The following is a 21236-nucleotide window of genomic DNA, read 5'->3' on the forward strand; positions in this document are numbered from 1 at the left end:
CCATCAGGCTCCTGCTGGTGGACCACTGGGCTTCCCCGTTTCCCAGGTTGAGAACCCCTGCTCGAATCCAACCGTAGCTGTCCTTTTGCATTTTAGTTAAAAAAAAACAAGACAAAGTATTGACTAGATATCAAGCATGTGACCTCTCAGATAGGTAAAGGGCAAGCATGTTGGCACTTTTTCAAAACATGCCGCTTATCCCGGATGACTGTTTGAGTCCATTTTGGGGATTTTGGCTCTCATTAGAAGCAGCCAAGCTTACACGGGTGGCAGCAGGCCAGTAACTCAAGGCCAAAGGAGGTTTATTTTATCACGGGCAATGGCACCAAATCATGGCGCTATGAAGGGACCTATATAAATGCAAATTGTAGTGGTGAGCTATTAGTTGTGGACAAAAAAAAAAAGGTTTTTATGTAAATGTCCTGTCGGACCACAGCGGAGCACTTGGTCACTTTGGATTAATGCCGCAAATGTGCCACGAAAGGCAAACGAAAAACAAATGCTAAATGCAATGTGCTTTGTTGCAAATGTGCCCTTTAGGATATAGAATGTGGCTGGTTTCTGCTCCTTTTTTTTTGCCTTTCAATACTCTTGGTAGTGGCACCTTCCAAACCAGAACCGAACCGAATGCTATGAATCTTTCCAAATCTAGATCTTGGAAACCAAACCGAACCCCAAAAAGATCTCCTCAATCATTCGAACCATTTTCTCATATTTCTGAATGCAAAATCGCTTTTCCAAATTTCGCTGCCATGCCATGGGGCTTTTTTTTTCAGCCAAAAGGGTCGAAAAGCCTCCAAGCCGACTGACTTCATCGTGACAGATGCATTTGTTTTTGTGAGGAGCCCGTCCCAGGTTCACAGCTGTCACGAAATAAAGTTCTGGCTTTCATTGCTGCGGTCTTTATTCCAGGTAGCATTGGCAGGAACCCCTAATAGCAAAAACTCGTACTTTTATAGCCAGGCTGTGACGGGACAAACCTTCCAACCCGTATCGCCAGCCGACAGAAAAATCACACTCTTCCAGGTTCCATTTTTGGGTAATTTATTTTTCCCCAAGTCTGTGCCTGTTGCAAAATGTAATTTTTGTTGGGTTCTTTTACAGTTATTGGGTCTGAAAGCCTCCCCCAAAGCTTGATGTGGGGCCTCCAACTTTGAGACCAAATGGCAAAAGAACCCACAAAATCACATGACTAGACACCACTTTCGCCTAGGTCCATTTTCACCATTTTTAAAAAATCAGTCAATCAATCCATTGTAACTAGTCGGCTAATTTGTATTTTGGTACTATAACATTAACTTTACTGGAAAAAAAATACATCAAAAGAAGTCAAGTAGATCGTTACAAACGGACTGCACCAGAGATATATTTGGAAACGGGGAGAGCGCTCCCTCTAGCGTCTATTTTGCAACATTACACAACATACATTGTTCCCCCTCACTGACAGTTTTCCTTTTGCTTTTTGGTATTGCGAACACCATTTTCAGTGAAATGAGGGGCATATTTACATTATATACAATACAGGAATTTTGATTTACAAGGGGATGTAAATCAACACAAGATGTTTATAACTTAAGCGATGGTCAAAACATGGCATCATGTTTCATCTGACATGTAAAATCCATCTTGAATTTTGGAGAGCCACATCCGATCTTCATTTCTTCCGAAACCTTATATTCCTGCACACCCAACTCATGCCATCCTGTTTGGGAATAAGAACAAGTTAATGGGATTCATTCCAAAAGCTAATGTTGTAATACTTTCTACAGTGTTCATTTTTATTGATACATTCAGAAGACTATTTGTATAGTCTTTTAATTTTTTTCCTGCATATGAAACCGCCTCTGCATTATACCAACCACCGCTGTCTCAATTTTAGTCAACATGACATATGGAATTGGAAACTTTTGGGGGACGGTGGTGCGTTTTAACTACATTGCATGTAGCATATGTACCTGCAGTCCCTCGGTGGTGATGGCGGAGCAGGCCTGGACTTGCCACATGCGATCTCTGACCGTGTGCAGGTTGAGAGCCTCAGCCAGTTCGGAGGCCGACATGGCAGCGCTCAGGTCTTGCTTGTTGGCGAAGACCAGCAGCGGCACGCCGCCAAGATCGTTCTCCTCAAGCAGCTCGGCTAGCTCCTGCGCAAAAGCCCCATCGACTTGTGGCGAACATTAAATCACGTTACAAGATTAAAAATAAATAAGTAAAAAGTAACAAACACATACTGTTTACAAGCCTACACTTGCATAACTACAATGATGCCTAAAAATGAGAGCCGTCTCTATGCAATTTTTTTCCCTTTGACTTGCAAGTGAAAATGTGTTGGTCTGTCTGTTGGCGTGTGTTCGTAAAGGATGATGATCGGACTTTGTCATCTTTTTTTGATTTGAAAAAGTTCTGTTCTTGAGTTAGCTGGTGGGATCTAGCCATGTCCTCAACACCGCACTGCTTCCGCACGCCACCGACATGCGATTCTGGAAAAATAATTAGGATTGATAATGGAATCAATTTCACACTACTCTCAAAATGTGTGAAACATTTGAAAGCAAGCTCAGAGGAGACAGAATTCCTTCAAATTTTTTGATGAATTGCCCTGCCTTAAAAGGCAGATGTGCGAACCACATGCAATTTAAAACGTCAACTCACCAAACTTGTCTCTTCAAACCGCTTTTTGTCCGAGCAGTCAATCACATAAATCTGCAACCACACGTAACAACAATAATAACCCACGTACAGTAGGTAATATAAATGACAATACACCATATATGATAACGCAAGCCGCACCAAAACATGTGTGTTTTCAAAGTAATTCTTCCAGTACGGGCGAATCTTCCGCTGTCCTCCAATGTCCCACACGTTCAACTTGAAGCCTGATGACTGGACGCTCTTGATGTTGAAGCCCTGCTCACACATAACAGTGGTGCCCTGTATGTGTGCTGTATGCTACCAATATTTTTGTTTGTTACCTGCGTAGGCGTAATGTGGCTGATGTCCTCGGCGGCCAGCTGTTTGAGCAGCGTAGTTTTGCCGGCATTGTCCAGGCCGAGCAGAAGCAAGCGCACCTCCTGGTCTTGAGGCTGTTTCAATCTCCGCAGGATGGACAGCAGGCCCTTCAGGAAAAAAAAAAAAGTCCACCCTTTTATCGTAACTGGTGGCCTACTGTTGAGAGCAGAACAAATTATGTTCGACTTGAAGAGCTCCGTTGCCTTGCTCTTATTCCCGCCATTGCTGTGGTGTGCATTGTTGTGGGAAATCTCCCACAGGGTGAGATTAGGAATGTACAGTGCGAATGGATGGTGTCCAAAAAAAGAGTTCAGGACGGCTTTGACTCCGAGCTATTTACTTCCCACACAGCTAAGAATAAAACACTGTCACTCCACCCTGTAACAAATCACGTGTACAAATTCGAATTTAGCGATGACGGGTTATTAAAGCTGTGAATTTGGCATGTGCCATCACAGCATTTGTCTTCTATTTCTCCCGTTAAATAGCTTGAGCTAAATTTGGTTGAACATTAAAAAAAAAAAAAGATAGCCTGCTCTAATCGTTACTCACGTAAAACCTGAAAGTATAGTCCAAAGAAGTACAGAGGATGACCACATTTATACTAAAAGTAATCAAAAAATGTCAATAATGGAACCCACTCCTCCTTTTGACAGAATGCATTTTCCCTTCCCATTCGGAGACATCTAAAAACAACCCTTCATTAACTATTTATCAAGCAGGCACGTGGATAGATGACTTACCATGATGTCGTCCGGTGTATTGGTGGCTACTCCTCAGACTGACTGGATTAACATCGCTTTGGCCATGTGGAAGATCAACTGTCAGCAACACAGCATGCTGCGTGACCTCAAGTACCGGTATGTAACGACCACTTCAACGTTTTGGCGAATGTGATAAATGAATGACAAAAAAAATTCTGAAAATATCCCAAAACTGTAAAAGACCTCTTTTGCATATACAGTACAGGGTCGGGCAAAAAAGGGTCAGGGTTGTGCAAAGAAGGTGCAATGAAATATTTTTAAAATACTTAAAAAAAACGTGATCACAGGTATGTGTGGGGCAAAGTTTTCAACCTCAATTTGAAAGTATTTAGTATTTACACCTGGAGCTTAGAGGTGAATCGACTTGTTTAAAACGTAAAGTTTAGGATTTGAGTCTCATGACTTCCACATATGCGAATTAATCCCGTGACTGGACATTTTCATCAAACACATTCTCAAAAGGTTAGATACCAAATAACCTTGAATTTGAAATATGACGTCAGTTCCCAATCAGTTTAGTCAAAACAACGTCAACAGCGCCGCCTGCAGCTCACCGATCCCCTTTACAGTTTCTCATATTACTCCATCTCAGTCAAGAAACAACATAAACATGTCGGAAGGTGACTGGCGGAACCGCTAAATAGAGCGCCGCGGCCACCCGAAGTCACCTCGACACGTCTTCGAAATTTGATCCACTTTTGCTTGTATGGTTCCCGTCGTGTCGACGGCTGACAACCCAGGAAGATGCCGCAGAAAACGCTGGGATCCATTGTAGGGCTCCTGTGTACCGGGGTTTGTCTGGTGCAGGTAAGCCGACGTGGTCGCTCCCAAAGTCGGTCTACGCTCTCAGTCGAGGCCGAGGTTCCTGGGCTTGGCCAAGGCCTCTCCTCCCATCATTTTTTTGTCCTCTCCACAAAAGATACTGACTCGGGCTCAGCTTGTGTTCGCTGCGAATGACGTCAGTTACTCAAAAGTTTTTTAGGTTTATTCGATGGTCACTTTCTAGGAGACTTGGACGAAGCAGAAACAACTGCCGTGCACGACGTTTGAATGTCTCCATTTTGGAGTTTGATGAAGGCTACCGAGATAAACGTTAGCTGTTGCTAACGGGAGGCACCCGGCGATTTGACGGGTTATTCGAGGTTGTTCACATTAGCTTTCTAGGCCGAAGGGCTAACCTTGTGCTAGAAAGGGATGGAATCTCTTTTAGTCGTCCCCCCAACGTTTGAAAACATTCACGCATTGTTTTTGAAACTTTATATCGATTGTGGCATAGAGCGAACCGAATAAAAACCTAATGAATGGACTTGTTGCTAAATGAATTGGGCTAAAATTTGCTAACTTTTTAGTTTGAAACCTGATTAACAACACAGGGCTTTGTTTTCGGTTTCAAACATTGTCCGACTTTCCCACTCATTCCTAATTTTATTTTCAACACTTTTGTGCTGTCTGCTTTTACTACGACGGCGACTTGACAATTGTGCCATTTTAAAACGCCCATGAACATCTGAGTATAATAATAGGCTATGTTCAAAGTCGTGACATGATTTATGAAATGGCAGCATAGTGTGAAATAATGTCATGCTAAAGAGCAACATTAGATCCAACCCAATTAAAAGATGCGCATTTCTGGTTTTTGTGACTTTGAGCAGTTATTTTTTCCATCACACTTCATTGTTGTTTTTACAGTCAGAAGAGTAGTGATGTTCTCATTGTGTCCAAGAATCACCAGACTATCATAACATTTACGAAATGTTTAATCAGATTGCTCACAAGAAAAAGGGATGAATATTTCCATTATATCTGCTATGATCAGCTGTGCTGCCTTAAGCAATATTTTCGTTTTGGATTCAGTCTGACGCAGTTTCTCTTTCAAATGTGGTAATATGTGAACTCAACCAGGAAGTTGTGTGTGTGTGTTTCTAATGAAGGGCAAGGAATTCTGTTTTGGGGTGAACAATGAGCAATATCGCTGTGAGATGGGATACTGCTGCGGAGAGACCGAATGCTGCACTTACTACTACGAGCTCTGGTGTAAGTTACCACTTCATTTGTGGAACATATGACCGGTTCATTCTACAAATCTGTGGATGACATAGAGCCTGTCTCTGACCACGGCCCTACCATCAATCTTTCAGGGTTCTGGTTAGTTTGGACCCTGATCATCATGTTGAGCTGCTGCTGCGCCTATAGACACCGTAGGGTGAAAATGCGGCTGCAGCAGGAGCAACGGCAGCGCGAGATCAGCCTAATGGCCTACCAGGGTGCCTCCAGCTCCTTCATTTCACCTCCACCACTCAACCTCAGTGAGTAGAAAATTATTGGGCATGTGGGGGAGAGCGAGGGTCCTCTGTTTTCCGATGGGACTTCTGTTACCGCAGTGGCGTCATAACCGGAAATTCTACGTAGTGGCGCGATATTAGAGATATTAGAGACTGACACCCTGAGAAATATATAAGAATTTGTCTGGAGCACCTGATTTCAAAGCTGCTCTTCTGTCTTTCAGGATTCTGGAATGACTGCAAGCTTCCCGACTATGAGGAGGTGGTGGGTCATCCTCCCACCCCGCCGCCTCCTTACTCTGAAAACCCTATTGAGGCTGCTTCAGCTCTCCCTGCTCAAGTTAGTCAGCCTGCAGGCGCTATCGCGGCGGCGCCAGAGCCCTCGCAAGTTGCCCAGCCAGGGCCGGCCACCGATGCCTTACCATCCGACGAGGATGCCACCACCTCTCCGCCGACCTCGACTCGGGAGAACGCCGGGGATCGGCTGGAGGAGGAGGAGGACGACGAGCTCATCACTCGGCGCCGGCACGTGACCGGCGACTCAGGGATCGAGGTGTGCGTCTGCCAGCTGGACGACGGCTCGGGGCTGGAGGAGGAGTGTGACGAGGAGCGGCGCATGTGCGCGGCCGCCGGCGGGGAATGCTGCTCCCGCCGCCAGCAGCACGCCTTCAGACACAAGGAGCACACCTGCGACATGCCCAGCCAAACCAGCAGCGCCGGCGACAGCATGGTGTGAGCCGGCGGGTTTTCGATCAGCCCGGCCAACCAGGTGCGACACACGACTTTAGCATTGTCACCGCGTCTGCGTTTTAATCCTCCCGGCTAACAGACATCACTCTCAGGTGATAATGATCATTAACTTCTTGACATGACACACCGATTTGTCCCTTTTGGTTCTCAGTTTCTTTAGTTTTTGCATTGAGTGAATTGATTTGGATTGACTAGGCCATGGGTTCTCAAACTTTAGGGGCCCCGTTTTTTTTCCCTGTTGAACGCCGGATGAACATGACTACCATCTCTAAAGATTTTTTTGGGGGGGATTGACCATTTCAAACCGAAATATTTGTGACATATATGATGGAATAGGCGGCCCGGTAGTCCAGTGGTTAGCACGTCGGCTTCACAGTGAAGAGGTACCGGGTTCGAGCTCCGGCCACCCTGTGTGGAGTTTGCATGTTCTCCCCGGGCCTGCTAGGGTTTTCTCCGGGTGCTCCGGTTTCCTCCCACATTCCAAAAACATGCATGGCAGGCTGATTGGACGCTCTAAATTGTCCCTAGGTGTGAGTGTGGGCGTCGATGGTTGTTCGTCTCTGTGTGCCCTGTGATTGGCTGGCAACTGATTCAGGGTGTCCCCCGCCTACTGCCCGAAGACGGCTGGGATAGGCTCCAGCACCCCCCGCGACCCTCGTGAGGATGAAGCGGTTCGGAAAATGGATGGATATATGATGGCAAGAAACGTATCCGAATTGACTAATTCCATTCAAGTTATTTCAATATTTAGCCATCTCCGCTAGCTGAAGTGGAGCCCAAAGCTAAGCAAGGGAGGAGTAATTGGGTTATGTTAGAAACATAATAAATTACTCCAAATTAGTTTGTGGACCCGCAAGCTACAGCCTGCGGACCCCGGTTTGGGAACCCAGGGACTAGAGGACCACCACCACTTTTGGCTCGTTGGGAGCCTTTCCGCCGGCTCCTTCAGTTTGACACTGAACCGTCCGCTCGAGATCTTAACCGTCGAGACGCATACCAGCAGGGTCAACCACATTTCCCTGCGGTCTCCACTTTGCTGAGCACATGAATGGAAAAGAAAATGTGACTGGCTGACCGAATGAACGTGTTACACGGAATGCAGGGGCTCGGCTCAGGCAGGAAGATGGCACGGTCCTTCAAATGTTTCTTCTTTGTTGCGGTTCTTTAATTTCCATCATTCAAGTCAAGGGGAGGCCGGTGTTTAGTGTAGTTTGGAAGATGGTTTGGAGGCTCGTGTACATGTTTTGATTTCAAGCCCCTGTCCCACTGAGCGGCGATCAATTGTCATGTTTTGAAGGCAACAAATCTCGCATTCACTTCGGAGTAAATCAGTGTTCGTTCAAGGTCGCAAAACATTCGCCAGACATTCACCAACAGTTTTTTTCGTGGTTTAGCTTTTTTCAGTGGGATAGGGGCTTTCGCTTTTTTTTCTTTGTTTTTTTGGATTGGCTGCAAAATTTTGGCCTCTGATAGTTGTGAAAATGTTCCCTGTGCCGTCGCAACGTTCTGGTCGCGGCTTCGAGCTTCTCTGTAGCCCCAGCTCTTGGCACCCGGGATTCATTTGTTGTGGTATTTTCCACTGGCAACAAAGAAAGGGAGAGCGGTGATGGGGGGGAGCAGTTTGAAGTGGATGCTGGCAAACTCCAATTGTAATTAACTGCATGCTTCTCTCGCTGTCGCGTCTCCACAATGTATGTAGAAAAGGACAGTGGTCAAACGGGGAGGAAATCAAAAATTTGCATTGCGGATTTAACATGTGTTGAAGGCTAGCAGTGGTAAACGACACCATGTTGGAAGAACCAATGAGGAAATTGTACTTTGATTGAAGGATATACAGTACATCCGAACTAAGCAAAAAAACAAACACAAAATAAAATAATTGAAACCCCCCGAGTAATGAAAAAAATGATCCCAAAACAAATTAACAATTTCAAACTCATTTTACGTTGGCCTCAATATGCTGTGACTAAAATATGCCAATATGGTATGAAAGTCCAAATTGCATCAATAATGAGTCTACAAAATGCCTCATGGTCAAAAATGCAAACAATTTAATAAGAGACACCCTCCCCCGCCAAAAAAAAATCCTTACCTTTACATTGACCATTTGTAAACCGATTTGGTCTGTGTTGGCATCTTAAAAAAAAGGAACCCCCCCCCCCCCACCCCCTAAAATTACAGCCCATTAAGATTTGAATAACATCTTACGTGATCTCAACATGGGGCTCTTGCTCCTGTTTTATGAAGAAAAAAAAAAGAGTATTCCCGTGTACCTTAGCATCTGTCGTAGCCGTGCTTCAATGTTAACATTTCCACAAGTCATCTATTTTTAATTCTACGATTGGAATGAGAAGTGCACGTTTATTTTCAGCCGCGATTAAACGCCGACACGGACACTGGCGGGATGCAACGCCAGCTTCTCCTCGCGGTGTTCCAGTTTTCACTCGACTGGCAGCACTCGTGTTTCTTTTGCCTTTTCCCATAAAATAAAAATAAGAAAACCGTTATTCATCTCACAATGGAGAAAAATAACGTTTCTTGCGAAATTGAGACTATTTGCCTTTCGTTTAAAAAAATTTTTTTTTTGTTCTCTGTATGGCTCAAATACTCTAATGCTACTTTATATACGTTACATAGAGAGAAAAAAAGGCTGAGAATCAATTAAAGGACGTGCATTTGTGTGTGTGTGTGCACGCGCGCTGAATTTAAGATGGAGGTCCAAAAGTTGCTCTCATGGCCTTCCTTGCATTTGATGTTTACTGAGATTTAAGGGCTATCTAGAATCGGTCACCCACTTTTAATGTCTGTTCTGCTCCTTTTGGGAGGCCGCTGGCGTTTTTCAATTGAACACGATGTGATTGTATGACAATGAGTGTATTTTGATTTTCACGGGCTTCAACGTTTGCATTGCTCAACATTTGAAATTTGAACATTTTTCCTTCCCGCCCATTCAAGCCAAAGCGTCATGTTTTCATTTCATCCTCATATCTGGAATGGTAGGTTTGTTTTTTTTTTTTTGTTTCCATCTGCGGTGTCGTGTATACACCACTTAACCAGGCTATGCAAAAAATGGGGGAAAAAAACAAAAACAAAAAAACTGAACTGTTCTATGCTGCCCCCACTTCCTGTCACGTGGGCACCAGTACTAGCAATATAACTCTCAGTACTGTGGCACAGCACCGTACTGTAATCTTTTTTTTCTGTATGTGTGTCTCTGGTCTAATTTGTTAATGAAAAATGTAAGTGTAATGCTACAGCAACAATGTATGTAAACGGAGGCGTTAAAAAAAAGGCAATGTTTGTTTGTGTACATATACTTTTATTCCCCTCCTTTTGGAGAAAGTAACGGCTTACCTTCCTTCTCAACCACTAACGTTTCTGAGAAAGTTGCTAGGAAGAAGAAAAAAAGTGTGCTTGTGATTGGAGCGATTCTTATTTTTTGTGGGTTTGTCACTGTTCCGTCCATCCCTATTGGTGCATATTGTGTTCAAATAGCGGCTTTCTTTTTTTCATATTTAAACATTCACAAAAATATTAAACTGCTGCTTTTCATTCTTATGGACATACATTTTTGTGTATTGCATAATGGAAGACCTCAGTGTGGAAGATGGAAGTGGACTTGGAGGCGCTGTGGATGGATTGGTTTTGTTTCTCTTTCCAAAAAATGTTACTTGTTTTTTCGCCAAACCGTAAAAAGAGAGGAGGAAGCACTGACTGATGGCTAATATTGCTATATCCATATATTTTATTTAAATTTTTTGGAGGGAGGGCTGGTTAAGTAATACGTCTGCTGTGTGATGTTTTGGTCATCATTTGTATTTTATTTTTTTAATAAAATTAAACGTCTACATATGACGAATGCATCCGTGTTTCTTTTGGGGTGGAGTGTCTGAATCCGATTGCAAGAATAATACTGTTACTCAGACAATGCAGTCACTGTTCAAAAGTTTGGTCTTTAATGAGGTAAAGGACTTCTTACTGTTTGATTTATTCAAGTATGAAAACGGGTCACCGATTGGAAACATTTGGAGAGTAAAGTTAATAAATGAGGAGTCAAAAATAACAAGGTTTACAAGGTTGTTTAAGATGGTCGTCTGCCTTTCAGCAACTCACCGCTCACAACAACAAAGCTCGTGGTGTGAACAGCGTTACACAAAAAGTTTCAGTGCAGTCGGGGTTGAAATGATAGATGCTAATAAAAACAAGAGATGGAGCAGGAAGGTGTCGAGTAGAAGGAACTCTCGTGATACTTGGAGTAGAGTGATTTACTTGCCTAGTGGCCTTTTAGCGGTACTGCAAGAATTAAAAAGCGGTAGTATTATACCCTTGTGTGTTCATATTTAAAAAGGCCTTAAGTTACGCATTATACAATTTTTGTAATGATGTATTTTGTGTTATAAAAATTCTTTTTTTTTCAAACACTCAAAATGTTCAGAGGCATCTGTGCTATCCATACATATATAGTTTTTATTAGTTCTTTGGGATTTTGTTGCCCTTTATGGACAATAAAGGCAGTACTGTGTTATGACACTTCAAAGAAATGTATAAAAATAAAACCTGAATTGGAAGATGAAATTTTTTTTTTTTTGTGCAAAATAAAAACAAGAGTTGTGTCTGGAGGTCCCAACCAAGCCCTACTAACTATCCGGGCCGGACTTGTTCATGCAAAAATGCCCCGCGAGGCCTTCGCCGGCGGCCCCGGCGCACCCAGCCGTTAGGTACCCAACGTAACTTTATTTTTTGCAAAAGCAAAAAAAAAAAATTCTGTCTGGAGGTCCCAACCAAGCCCTACTAACAATCCCGACCGGAATTGTTCATGTAAGCATGCATCGGTTTGAAGCCTCCTGCAAAAAGGCAAACTCATTTGCGATCCTCTGACGCCACCTATAGTTGCAAAATTGGAATGACCTCAACCCAATAATGTGGCATGTTACGGCTGTCCAAAAATCTCTCTCGTGTTTTTCTGAATGCCTTTGCTTTTGATTCAAAGACATAATTTTATATATATCGCAAGCGGTGCACTAGGAGGGTTAAATTAATGCTCTCCCAAGACAAATTTGGTTTTACTTTTCAGGTATTAAACGGAAATTTTGGACCGCTTTCGGGGTGTTCCACTTGAGAGGTTCTCAACTGAATACTCTTGGATGGAACTTTAGTGTTGGATATCACCTGCGACGATAGTCGGGCCGGATTTGAGCATTTCCGATCAGTTAGCAAGGTTAGCAAAGGCCCGACTGTTGGATGTCTGAAACATTCCTGTGTTGCGGGGTGTCTTGAGAGTTTTTTTTTCCATTCCTGAACAGCTCAGAAAGCAGCTTATTTTTGTTTTGCCAAGTGTGTACAGAAGCTGATATTGTGCCGAATGTTGTAGCCGCTGAGTGGATACACTGCTCCGAAACGCCAAGCCACATCTTCAACCCAAGCACTAACAGGCGTTCAAGAAAGACGAACAGAGGACAAATCAACACATTACTCCAAAGATACTCAAACTGGGGGTCGTGGTGAGTTGCAAAGAAACTTATTGTATAAGAAACTTATTGTATCTTTTAAAAGGGGTATACCTTCACACGGACCAAGCAGCCATTAAAACAAACGTAAACAATTATTCCTCCCTACGTTAGCTCTCGGCCAAGTAAAAAAGCTCGGATAAATTTGGTAACCCTGCATGAATAACGTTTGAGAAATCAGAGTATATTTTCAAGAACAAAGTACAATTTTTGGAGAAAAGTGCTTTTCCACAAGAGAAGGCGCAATATATCGATACAGTTGTATTTTTTATTGATATCGCGCCTTCACAACAGCTCCAACAAATCACTTTACAGCACATTGAACATAAAGTAATAATCCCACTAAACACACAATTTTAGAGTCAATGTATCATCTTAAAGCCCCTTTCGATTAAAAAATAAAAATAAATTAACTGCAGGCAGACGATACACATACAAACGCCAAAATAAGTAAACGTGTTGACACGGTGGATGATAGCGGACATTTTGGGCTGTTAGCAAGTTACGAGATAATGTTGGCCCTTCACTTGGCAACATGATTCATTTACCAACCTGACCATACTGTTGCACAAACATGAAAACAGAATATATCTCCTCAAAATGACACACATTTTTGATCGATATGTTGCTGTGGGGAATATTTACGCAGCATTGTTAGCAGAGTGGGACTTGTCAATATCACGCGCGTGTAAAAACAAACAAAAATTAACTGAATAAAACGAAGGACGGACACATTGTGAGAGACTTATCATTGGACTGGTTGTGCATGCAAATGTTTGGCGATGTTAATTTAAAGAAGACCTCTGTGTTTTGCTATTTACTATGTTTTCATGATGACTGATTCTGATGAGGACACCAAAGGCACCCAAAATATTGACCCTCATATCGCAATTTTATTTTAGTCAGATTATTTATCTCTACAAGCACTTATTTTGCTCTGGTCAAGATAATTTTTTTTCTTGAAAAAATACAACTTTATTCTCAAAGCATAACTTCTTTCTTCCTGTAAACAACAACTTTGAATCTTTCTGGCATTTGAGGATGCATATGGTAGTTCTGTTCAGTAGGTGTTCGGATTATGTTGTGGTACTAGAAAACAATTCTCCCCACCCAAAAAGTTTGAGAATCCCAATCAACAGTAAAAGACTTTAAAAAAATCAAAATGGTTGCCGAGAAGAGGTTGAGCACCAAGTCCGGCATCAGGATCCTGCTACGCGGAGCGTCTTTTTCAAAACAGACCAACATCTGTCAGCCGCGGTGTGGACTCAGTGCAGTGAAGTTCCCTCCCCAAGCGCAAACCCAAATCCACCCTTCCTCAGTAGAAGCGCTTGCGCCGGTTCTCGCTCCAGTGGCCGTAGAGCAGCAGGCCGACGACCACCAGGAAGATGCAGCCCAGCATGGAGAAGAGTACAGTGAAGAAAATAGCTAGTCCGCTCATTCCTTCCTCAGTCTGACCCACTGGAAGGCAGAAGAGAATGTCAGAGGGACGCAAAGACAGATGACTGTGTGAGTGTGTGTGTGTGTGTGTGTGTGTGTGTCTGGGTTACATCTGAGCAGCTCCATGTTATCCACGCTGGGAATTGTGATTTCCTCCTCCTGGTCTTCCTCTTCCTGTTTGCTCCGCAGCACCGTCAATTGGTAGAGTTTCAATGAGATGATGTCGTGGTTGTCTATTGATTCAAGTTGGGGGTGGGGGGGGGGGTAGTTCATTAGAACCCAAATGAATGACTTGAATCATCTAACGAGGAAATGAAATGTTCTACCTGAAAGGTCTCCTGTAATTGCGGTGGCGCCAAAATAAAAGCCCTTGGGCAGCCGCACGCCAGGCAGATCCAGGCAGTCCCTCCATTCGTGTTGTCCATCAATGTCAATCATCACCTGAAAAAACACCGAGCGACCGTGAAGTGCATTCAGAGCACCGAAACGGTTCATTTGCTCACATGGTTGTCCACGTTTCCCAGGAGAATAATAACGAAGAACGGGTCTCACCGTCAGCCGGCGCCGGACGTATCGGATGAAGAGGAAGGTGTCGTGCTTCAGGTTGCGCACCATGGCGTTGCAACCTCCGAGCTCGGTGGGCCGGCCGTCGCGCTCGTGGTCATAGCTGATGGTGCCGTTGCCCACCATGGCGAGAACGAAAGGGAAGATCCTCTTGTGGTCGGAAAAAGACGCCCAGAATACTTCAGTCATATTTGTGATTTTTTTTTTTTTTTGCGTGCATTGTCATGATGATTATCAACCTTTCCGGAGACAGGAACACCAAAACACACCGGTTAAACACGCACATTCCAAAGACGGTTACCTGCGTGCTTGGAGTATATCTTTTCTTTTGTGCCTGTTCCAATGTGAGTGCACAACAGAAGACAAAAGACAACCCCTTTATACAACACTGTACAACAGTAATCCCCCTGCGAGGGGTTGCCGATAGCGAAAAACAACAAGCAATTTATTCCCTCCTAAAATTGTTTGGAATGACCATATATTAATAGTTTAAAAATTAAATAGAGCAGGGTTCTGCATTAAGAGTGATCGCTGGTCACTACGTGACCGAGTCGGGCCACCAAATGTTCAACAACACTGACCTGACTGGACTAATACAAATTTCATCAGTACATATAAAGAAACCAAAATGTTTTTGCTCTATTAATCGTCAATACATTTTTTTTGTATGTGAGCATACCTCTATCTGTTTCTCCTCATTGGGATACGTGTCCACAAAAACTCCCAAACCAGTGAAGTTGTCCTTGTTCCCAAATACAGGACCTGTGCGTGATGACGATTAAAAAAATAAAATTAAAATAACAAAAAGTACATAAGCAGAAAAGAGCAATTTTGATAATTTTTTTAACCTTTCTGCATGCGTTCCTTCGTGTACCAAATAGCCAGACCGTCACCATTGAGATTCTTCTTTCCTTTCCCGTGAATCTTGAAGTGCACCTGCATCTCCCAGTCGTTCAGATGACAAGGCTTGCAGGGCGAACACCATAAAACCAATTGTCACGTTTGGGTACCAAAGATGCACGATTAGGAGCAAAATTGAGATTATTTTGTCCAATAACTAGCTGAATCGGCGAGGCATGAGCTCATCAATGTGATGATGTCTTATTATCTCCGATTTTTGACGTGACTCACTTTCATCGAGACACCGAGTAACTTTAGGCTACCGCTGCAGGGTATGATGACTTAGAATTTTCGGTAGGTTTAATGTAATAAATACTGACCAGTCGGCTCCATACCGCCCCCTGTCTGCTCTGCATGTCAGGTGTGAGTCGCACCTGCTCCGTGGTTACCATGGCATCGCCCATCAGTTCCCAGTGGGAGGAGCTTAAAGGCCCCACGGCTAAACACACACACACGCACGGACGCACTTTTTTTTATCACGGTACGGTCACCTGACGGTCAAAGTACCCTCGTGAGAAGTCAAACGTGGGGATTAAGTCAACCATGAGAAGCTATATTGATGTTAAGGCGTTAAGTAGCTAAAGCTAAACGACATCACGTGTTAATCTTCTAGACTATTCTACTCGATGCATAGAGGTCGGGGGAGAGAGGGGGGATACCTTGATAGGGCTTGGTGAGGGAATATTCCCGCTTCAAGAACTCTTCCATTTCGTGATCGTCGTCAGCGAAACACTGGCCTACGGTAAAAAGTAAAAGAATAAAAGAACATAATATCGTAAAAGGCGTCATCCTTTGCGGAGAAAATAACATGTGTATTGATTTGGAGTCGCGCCTGTGCCTTCTGCAACTGATGGCGGCCATCGTGAGTCAAACGTCACCTCCTCATGAAAAGCCAGTGTCTTTCTTATTGGTTCGTCGGATTGCATGCTCGCTCTCATTGGCTCAATTTGGCCGTCAATCGCAATACATGTGTTCTAGTGGTTTAGATTTGTAAAAGAGGTGTGACCGCAGAGAAACGCTATTACAAAATCTACATTGTGCTACACTTTAATGACATAATGTATATTTTGAAAGTATACGAAATTAATACGAACTAAAAGAAGACATTATTGCAAAGAACATTTATACTTTGCATTGCCCTTTCAAATAAAAATGTCTGATAATGCTGGTCTTGTGTAAATCAATATTTAAAATTTCACACAGAGATAATGCAGCAAATTAAATCTAATATAACATTTATAAGTGCTTACTTTTATGTTATTAATAACTAGTGTGGGGTATCGTGTTGGAAAATTAATGCGTTTTACAGTAGGTAAGTTACGTTTTATATCATTTGTGGTAATATTGGAACGATACGTATTACTTTCAGATGCAAGAGCGCAGCAATATCAAATAATCACATTTTGAAAGTGACATTTCCCAACGCCGTAAATTAAGGTATAGTGCCTTCTTGTGGTTCGGTTTGTAAACTCGATCGTCGTAAATCGGGACAGCCGCAGCGGCCAGGAAGGCCACGCCCCCTCGAGAATCCCCGGTGACTGTCGGCTTTCTACACGCTCGAGAGCATTGGAAAGGCGATGGAGTAAATCACGGCGAAGGGAAGCATGGACATGACGGAAGAAAAAACAAACAAAGCGGTGGACATCTATCGCGACACATGGGTCCGCTTCCTTGGTGGGTCAGGTTTTTTCTTTTTTTTTACTTCTACGCCGGATTTGACTTGAAGCACACGCAGGAATGAGTCGAGGGAACAGGGTGACCCTGGAGCTGCTAGCTAGCTGCTAGCTAACTTGCGGTGGCAAGGAACGGCTGTCAAAAAATAAATCGACATACGTCGCAACGTTTACCGTCAAGGGCAATTTGTAGCACAATGCAGCGACATGCACATTTCTATGCATTGAGGCTTTATCCGAGCTGTTTATGGTAAAGCTAGTGAGTTGTCGGAGTTAGCAGCTCAGTCAGACCAAAGCAGTTGAGCAAGTTCAGGCTGTGATTCGCCAGCACTCGGGAGTCATCAACTCCTGATAGTGAATCACTTTTGGTTTTGTGTACTTGAGTGTCATAACAAAGCCTTCTTTTAAAGCATAGGTTTTGTCCCACTGGTAGGGTTAAGTGCAGTAAACAGTAACTTGAAGGACATTTGCGCTGCAGCATCATTTCATATTTAATACCTTAATTTGTATTTAAAATGTTAGGTCAATTTTTTTGTGTTTACAATCGAATATTTATTTATTTTTTTTCCCAGTTCATCAATTCTTTGACCTCTGAGGATGTTACAGAAGCATAACAGTTGCTAGAAACAAAGACATAAAGTTATCTGTCACCAAATAAACAGGCTGGCTTCTGTTGACCATGTATGCCTCCCCTTTCCACAGGATACGCCAACGAGGTGGGGGAGGCCTTCCGGCCGCTGGTGCCGGTTAGTTTGGTGTGGGGTAGCTACGCCGTGGCCACTGCTTACGTCACCGCTGATGCTGTGGACAAAGGCAAGAAAGCAGCCTTGGTGAGTCGGACTGGGATAGTACCTTGCAGTTGCTGGCCAATCACGGCTCAGCTTGTGAATGTCACATGACCAGACTCAGTGACCTTAGGCCTGAACAAGTGCAATGTCATTTTCAGCGGACAAGTGGCGAAATCAAGCTTCCCCCGGAGATTAATCAATGTTTGTTTCCTCCGGCGCATCAATAGTACAACACTTCTTCTACTCATTTAGGTGCACGGGGATGAGCCAGGCCAGACAACGCGGGTGGCGGCGGCGGTGGCTGACACGTTCGTGTGGCAGGCCCTGGCCTCCATCGTCATCCCGGGCTTCACCATTAACCGCGTGTGCGCCGCCACGCTGTACCTGCTGGGCCGCGCCACCAAATTGCCCTTGCCCGTGCGCAAGTGGACCACCACGGCCGTCGGCCTCTCGACCATACCTTTCATCATCAGCCCTATTGACAGGTAGCATGCCCACCTTTACACGTTTCTTCAAAAGTTTCGGGTCACTTAGAAATAGTAATAGTGCTGGAGTGTTCAAACTATTAATCTGGAAAAGCTCTTTCTGAAACCACGCAGTTGACGTTGCCATCCAATCCTTTAAAAAAATAAACCCAAAAAATATTCCAAGTGACAACAGGTCTTTAAATGATAACGCATAACTGTGTAAATGTTGTTGTTTACCACATGTGCACCTTGCAGGTCTGTGGACTACCTTCTGGATTCGAGCCTGCGGAAGCTCTACGGTCACAGCGAGAAGCAGGAATAAGAAGGCACAACAAAGCAGAAAAGGGATTAAATTTTTATTTTGTCGTTCTTGACTTTGTACTGTATATACCACTAAGCAGGAGTGTTGCAGTCTTATTCTGACTGTCAAGTCAAGGTTCTTCTAATGTTACACGGCAGGGATGCATTTCGCTGTAAGCGTTCGTACAATGGGATACATGCAGACTGGTATTTGGGTACTTTGCACATTTTTCATTGCAGTCATCTTGGTCTCATTTTAAAAATCTGCATTTGTGTACCTCTCCTTTATCCATACATTGTGGTTCTGTTATGAACTAGTCTTCCACAATATTGAACTACCTTGTTCCTCACAAACTATGTCGTCTGGTACTTTTTTTTCATTGCCGCACTTTGTACCTAGCTGTTAGCCATGGGAGCCGTTGCGCTTTGCACTGGGAACGCAATTTACTCTATTTTGGTGATAATGGTGCTGTGAATGTGTGAACTTCACGCGTATTCATCGCTGCTATCTAATTTGTTACTATCTTCAAGTACAATGTCGCTGTTTGTAGTGTTGAAGGTGTGCAAACTACAAGCTATGCAAGGGAATAGCTGCTATGGGGCAAAAAAGGGTGTAGTTCATACAATATTGGGAGTGTTTGAATTTATTTATATGTCATGTTAGCAATAATGGTGAATGCTGTTTTACCTTTATTTTCATGTTTTGGTGGTGGTTGGTAAAAAGCAGTGAGGAAAGGGAGCCTAATGATACTCTATCTTCATATTCAGTGTTAATCTGTGAGTTTACTTGTGATAGTTGTGTGGCTGCATGTCACTGATGTAAAGAAATACTTTACAGGTATTTTTTTTCTTTGTATTGTGTTGAGATTTTGGGGATGGGTTATTTTCATTTCACGTAACATTAAAGCACCGCAAGTCAAAGTGGACACTCACCTACTGTTGTCAACACTGGAGGAAAAAACTTTTGTGCAACTGTTGTTAAATAAAGACTAAAATGATGTGCATAATGTGTGTTTTTATTGACTCTAAATCAGATGCTCTCATGCTTCACTGGCCCAGGCACCCCACGTGTGTAGTACTGGAGTAGCTAAAAACTGTACTTAGGTAAAGAGTACTGAGTGAAACTCAAAAGTGTGGTATGATTACCACTTGTGTGGTCAAAAGAAGAACTGAATTAAATGTTCAAACTGTATAACGTGAGAGCTTCTACATTTTACAGTACAGGAATAAAACCTCTGCGTTGTTTTGGATGAACATTATTTTGATTATTGGTTATGATGGAACTGGGTCTTAGAATAATGACTCAAGTTAAAAGTCCCTCCCCAAAATTTCTTGAGCAAAAGTTAGCATTCAGGGGAAAAATCATAATGCGTAAGCTCACATTATGACACTGTGAAGTTGGACACTATTACCCAGATATTACTTTTGTAAGGCAGATGTTTTAGTATGTAGCGTTGTATTGGCTTGTGTATGTATACATACACACCTCACATGAATATTTTTGTTTTATTCTCTAAACCACTGACAACACAACTAACTATAATTGCATATATTGTACGGAATATTGCTATTTAGATCATTAATTGTGGTGTCCTAGGTTTTCCCCCTCCGATTTCCGGTTTTTAACTGAAAAAACTCAAATCAGTGTTTCTAATCGACCTGCAGCTGATGCCAATTTCCTCGAGTGAAGGTATTGCATTTAAGGAGAAAGAACGCCATCTTCCGACACCCACTTCAGCCATGTCGCTTCTTCTTCATTTAGTGCTTTTGGCACTTTTCACACCATCAAGAGGTCATCGAGGTAAGAAGTGTGCTCCCTGCTCGCTTTATTTTTTTGCAGACTAAGACAGAACTGCTCACGTTTAATTGACACTTGGGAAAAATAATAAACCAAACGATTCTAATTTTAAGACTTCTGGAAGTCACCAGGAGGATTGATTAGTGAAGCGTGGCTTGAGATTGAATCAGTTTAATTTTAAAGTTTATGGAAAAAGACATGCTTAAAAATGTTTTTTTTCTGCACCATTGTTTATTTTGTGGTAAAACTATTTTCGCTGAGGACACACATTTGACCGCTGCTGTCGAGTGAAAATGACAGCACACAGTTCCTAAAGCAGGGGAAGGGAACTCCAGTTCCTCGAGAGACGGATCCTGCCTGTTTTAGATCCCGCCCTCCTCCAACACACCTGATAAAATGATCAGCTCATCAGCAAGCTCTCTCGTGTCGAGGCCTGAAACGATCATGAACAAGTGAATGCGGCGTGTTGGCGTAGGGAGAGATCCAAAAACGGGCATGATGTGGCACCAAAGGAACCGGGTTTCCCTAGCCCCGCCCTAAAAGGCTCAGCGTGTGAATGTCACGTGACCAAACGAAGACAACAGGTGAGTCTTGACGAGCCCTTAGGAACTGTGATGTCATTTTCCGTCGACGGCAAATGGCTGCACAAGACACTTGATAATAAACCCCGTATATATTTAAGGCCTTCCCCCACACATCCTGGGCCAATGGATCTTCTCTGAAGAGAACTCGCCGGATGAAGAGCTCGACGCCCTTTTTCAAAAGTCCCCCGAAGACTATCTGATCCTGATGCCAGAAAGCACGGTGGTGGTCGACAGTTTCACTCAACTACCACACCCCGAGAAGCCGATGACCACGACAAGAGAACCGCTGCTTGTCAAGGCGCAAGGTAATGTCATGCTTAACTTTAGTTTCCCCTGAGTGGCCTTTTAACTAGTTTTGTTGTTGTTGTTTTGGATGATCCAGATGAGAAAAAAGCAGGATTCACAATGTGGAAGGT

General features: G+C 43.4%; 4 protein-coding genes across 5 annotated transcripts; 2 read left to right on the top strand and 2 right to left on the bottom strand.

Moving 5' to 3' along the window:
• Nucleotides 1–1368: 1368 nt before the first annotated feature.
• On the bottom strand, nucleotides 1369–3933 carry LOC127591330 (ADP-ribosylation factor-like protein 3). Its single transcript, XM_052051337.1, has 6 exons — nucleotides 3750–3933; nucleotides 2970–3113; nucleotides 2788–2904; nucleotides 2650–2700; nucleotides 1956–2141; nucleotides 1369–1702 (listed from the first exon to the last, which is right to left on the bottom strand). Exons 1-6 carry the CDS (start codon nucleotides 3750–3752, stop codon nucleotides 1655–1657), a joined length of 549 nt encoding a protein of 182 aa, XP_051907297.1. The 5' UTR covers nucleotides 3753–3933; the 3' UTR covers nucleotides 1369–1654.
• A 351-nt stretch (nucleotides 3934–4284) lies between these two features.
• Nucleotides 4285–10657, top strand: wbp1 (WW domain binding protein 1). Its single transcript, XM_052051379.1, has 4 exons — nucleotides 4285–4577; nucleotides 5702–5804; nucleotides 5909–6076; nucleotides 6277–10657. The coding sequence occupies exons 1-4, from the start codon at nucleotides 4515–4517 to the stop codon at nucleotides 6786–6788; spliced, it is 846 nt and encodes a 281-aa protein (XP_051907339.1). The 5' UTR covers nucleotides 4285–4514; the 3' UTR covers nucleotides 6789–10657.
• A 1918-nt stretch (nucleotides 10658–12575) lies between these two features.
• Nucleotides 12576–16106, bottom strand: lman2la (lectin, mannose-binding 2-like a). 2 transcript variants are annotated; one of them, XM_052051359.1, is made up of 9 exons: nucleotides 15870–16106; nucleotides 15531–15649; nucleotides 15159–15276; nucleotides 14990–15072; nucleotides 14612–14644; nucleotides 14299–14460; nucleotides 14073–14187; nucleotides 13857–13979; nucleotides 12576–13767 (listed from the first exon to the last, which is right to left on the bottom strand). In XM_052051359.1, the coding sequence occupies exons 1-9, from the start codon at nucleotides 16069–16071 to the stop codon at nucleotides 13625–13627; spliced, it is 1098 nt and encodes a 365-aa protein (XP_051907319.1). In that variant the 5' UTR covers nucleotides 16072–16106; the 3' UTR covers nucleotides 12576–13624. The 2 variants fall into 2 exon arrangements, with proteins under 2 accessions (XP_051907319.1, XP_051907320.1); XM_052051360.1 differs by lacking the exon at nucleotides 14612–14644 and having other exon boundaries at nucleotides 15870–16105.
• Nucleotides 16107–16715: 609 nt separating this feature from the next.
• On the top strand, nucleotides 16716–19445 carry mtfp1 (mitochondrial fission process 1). The gene is made up of 4 exons (XM_052051383.1): nucleotides 16716–16884; nucleotides 17586–17713; nucleotides 17924–18156; nucleotides 18394–19445. The coding sequence occupies exons 1-4, from the start codon at nucleotides 16815–16817 to the stop codon at nucleotides 18458–18460; spliced, it is 498 nt and encodes a 165-aa protein (XP_051907343.1). The 5' UTR covers nucleotides 16716–16814; the 3' UTR covers nucleotides 18461–19445.
• The last annotated feature ends 1791 nt before the right edge of the window (nucleotides 19446–21236 follow it).

The sequence above is a fragment of the Hippocampus zosterae genome, chromosome 18 (genome assembly GCF_025434085.1).
Source record: "Hippocampus zosterae strain Florida chromosome 18, ASM2543408v3, whole genome shotgun sequence".
Classification (NCBI taxonomy): Eukaryota; Metazoa; Chordata; class Actinopteri; order Syngnathiformes; family Syngnathidae; genus Hippocampus; species Hippocampus zosterae.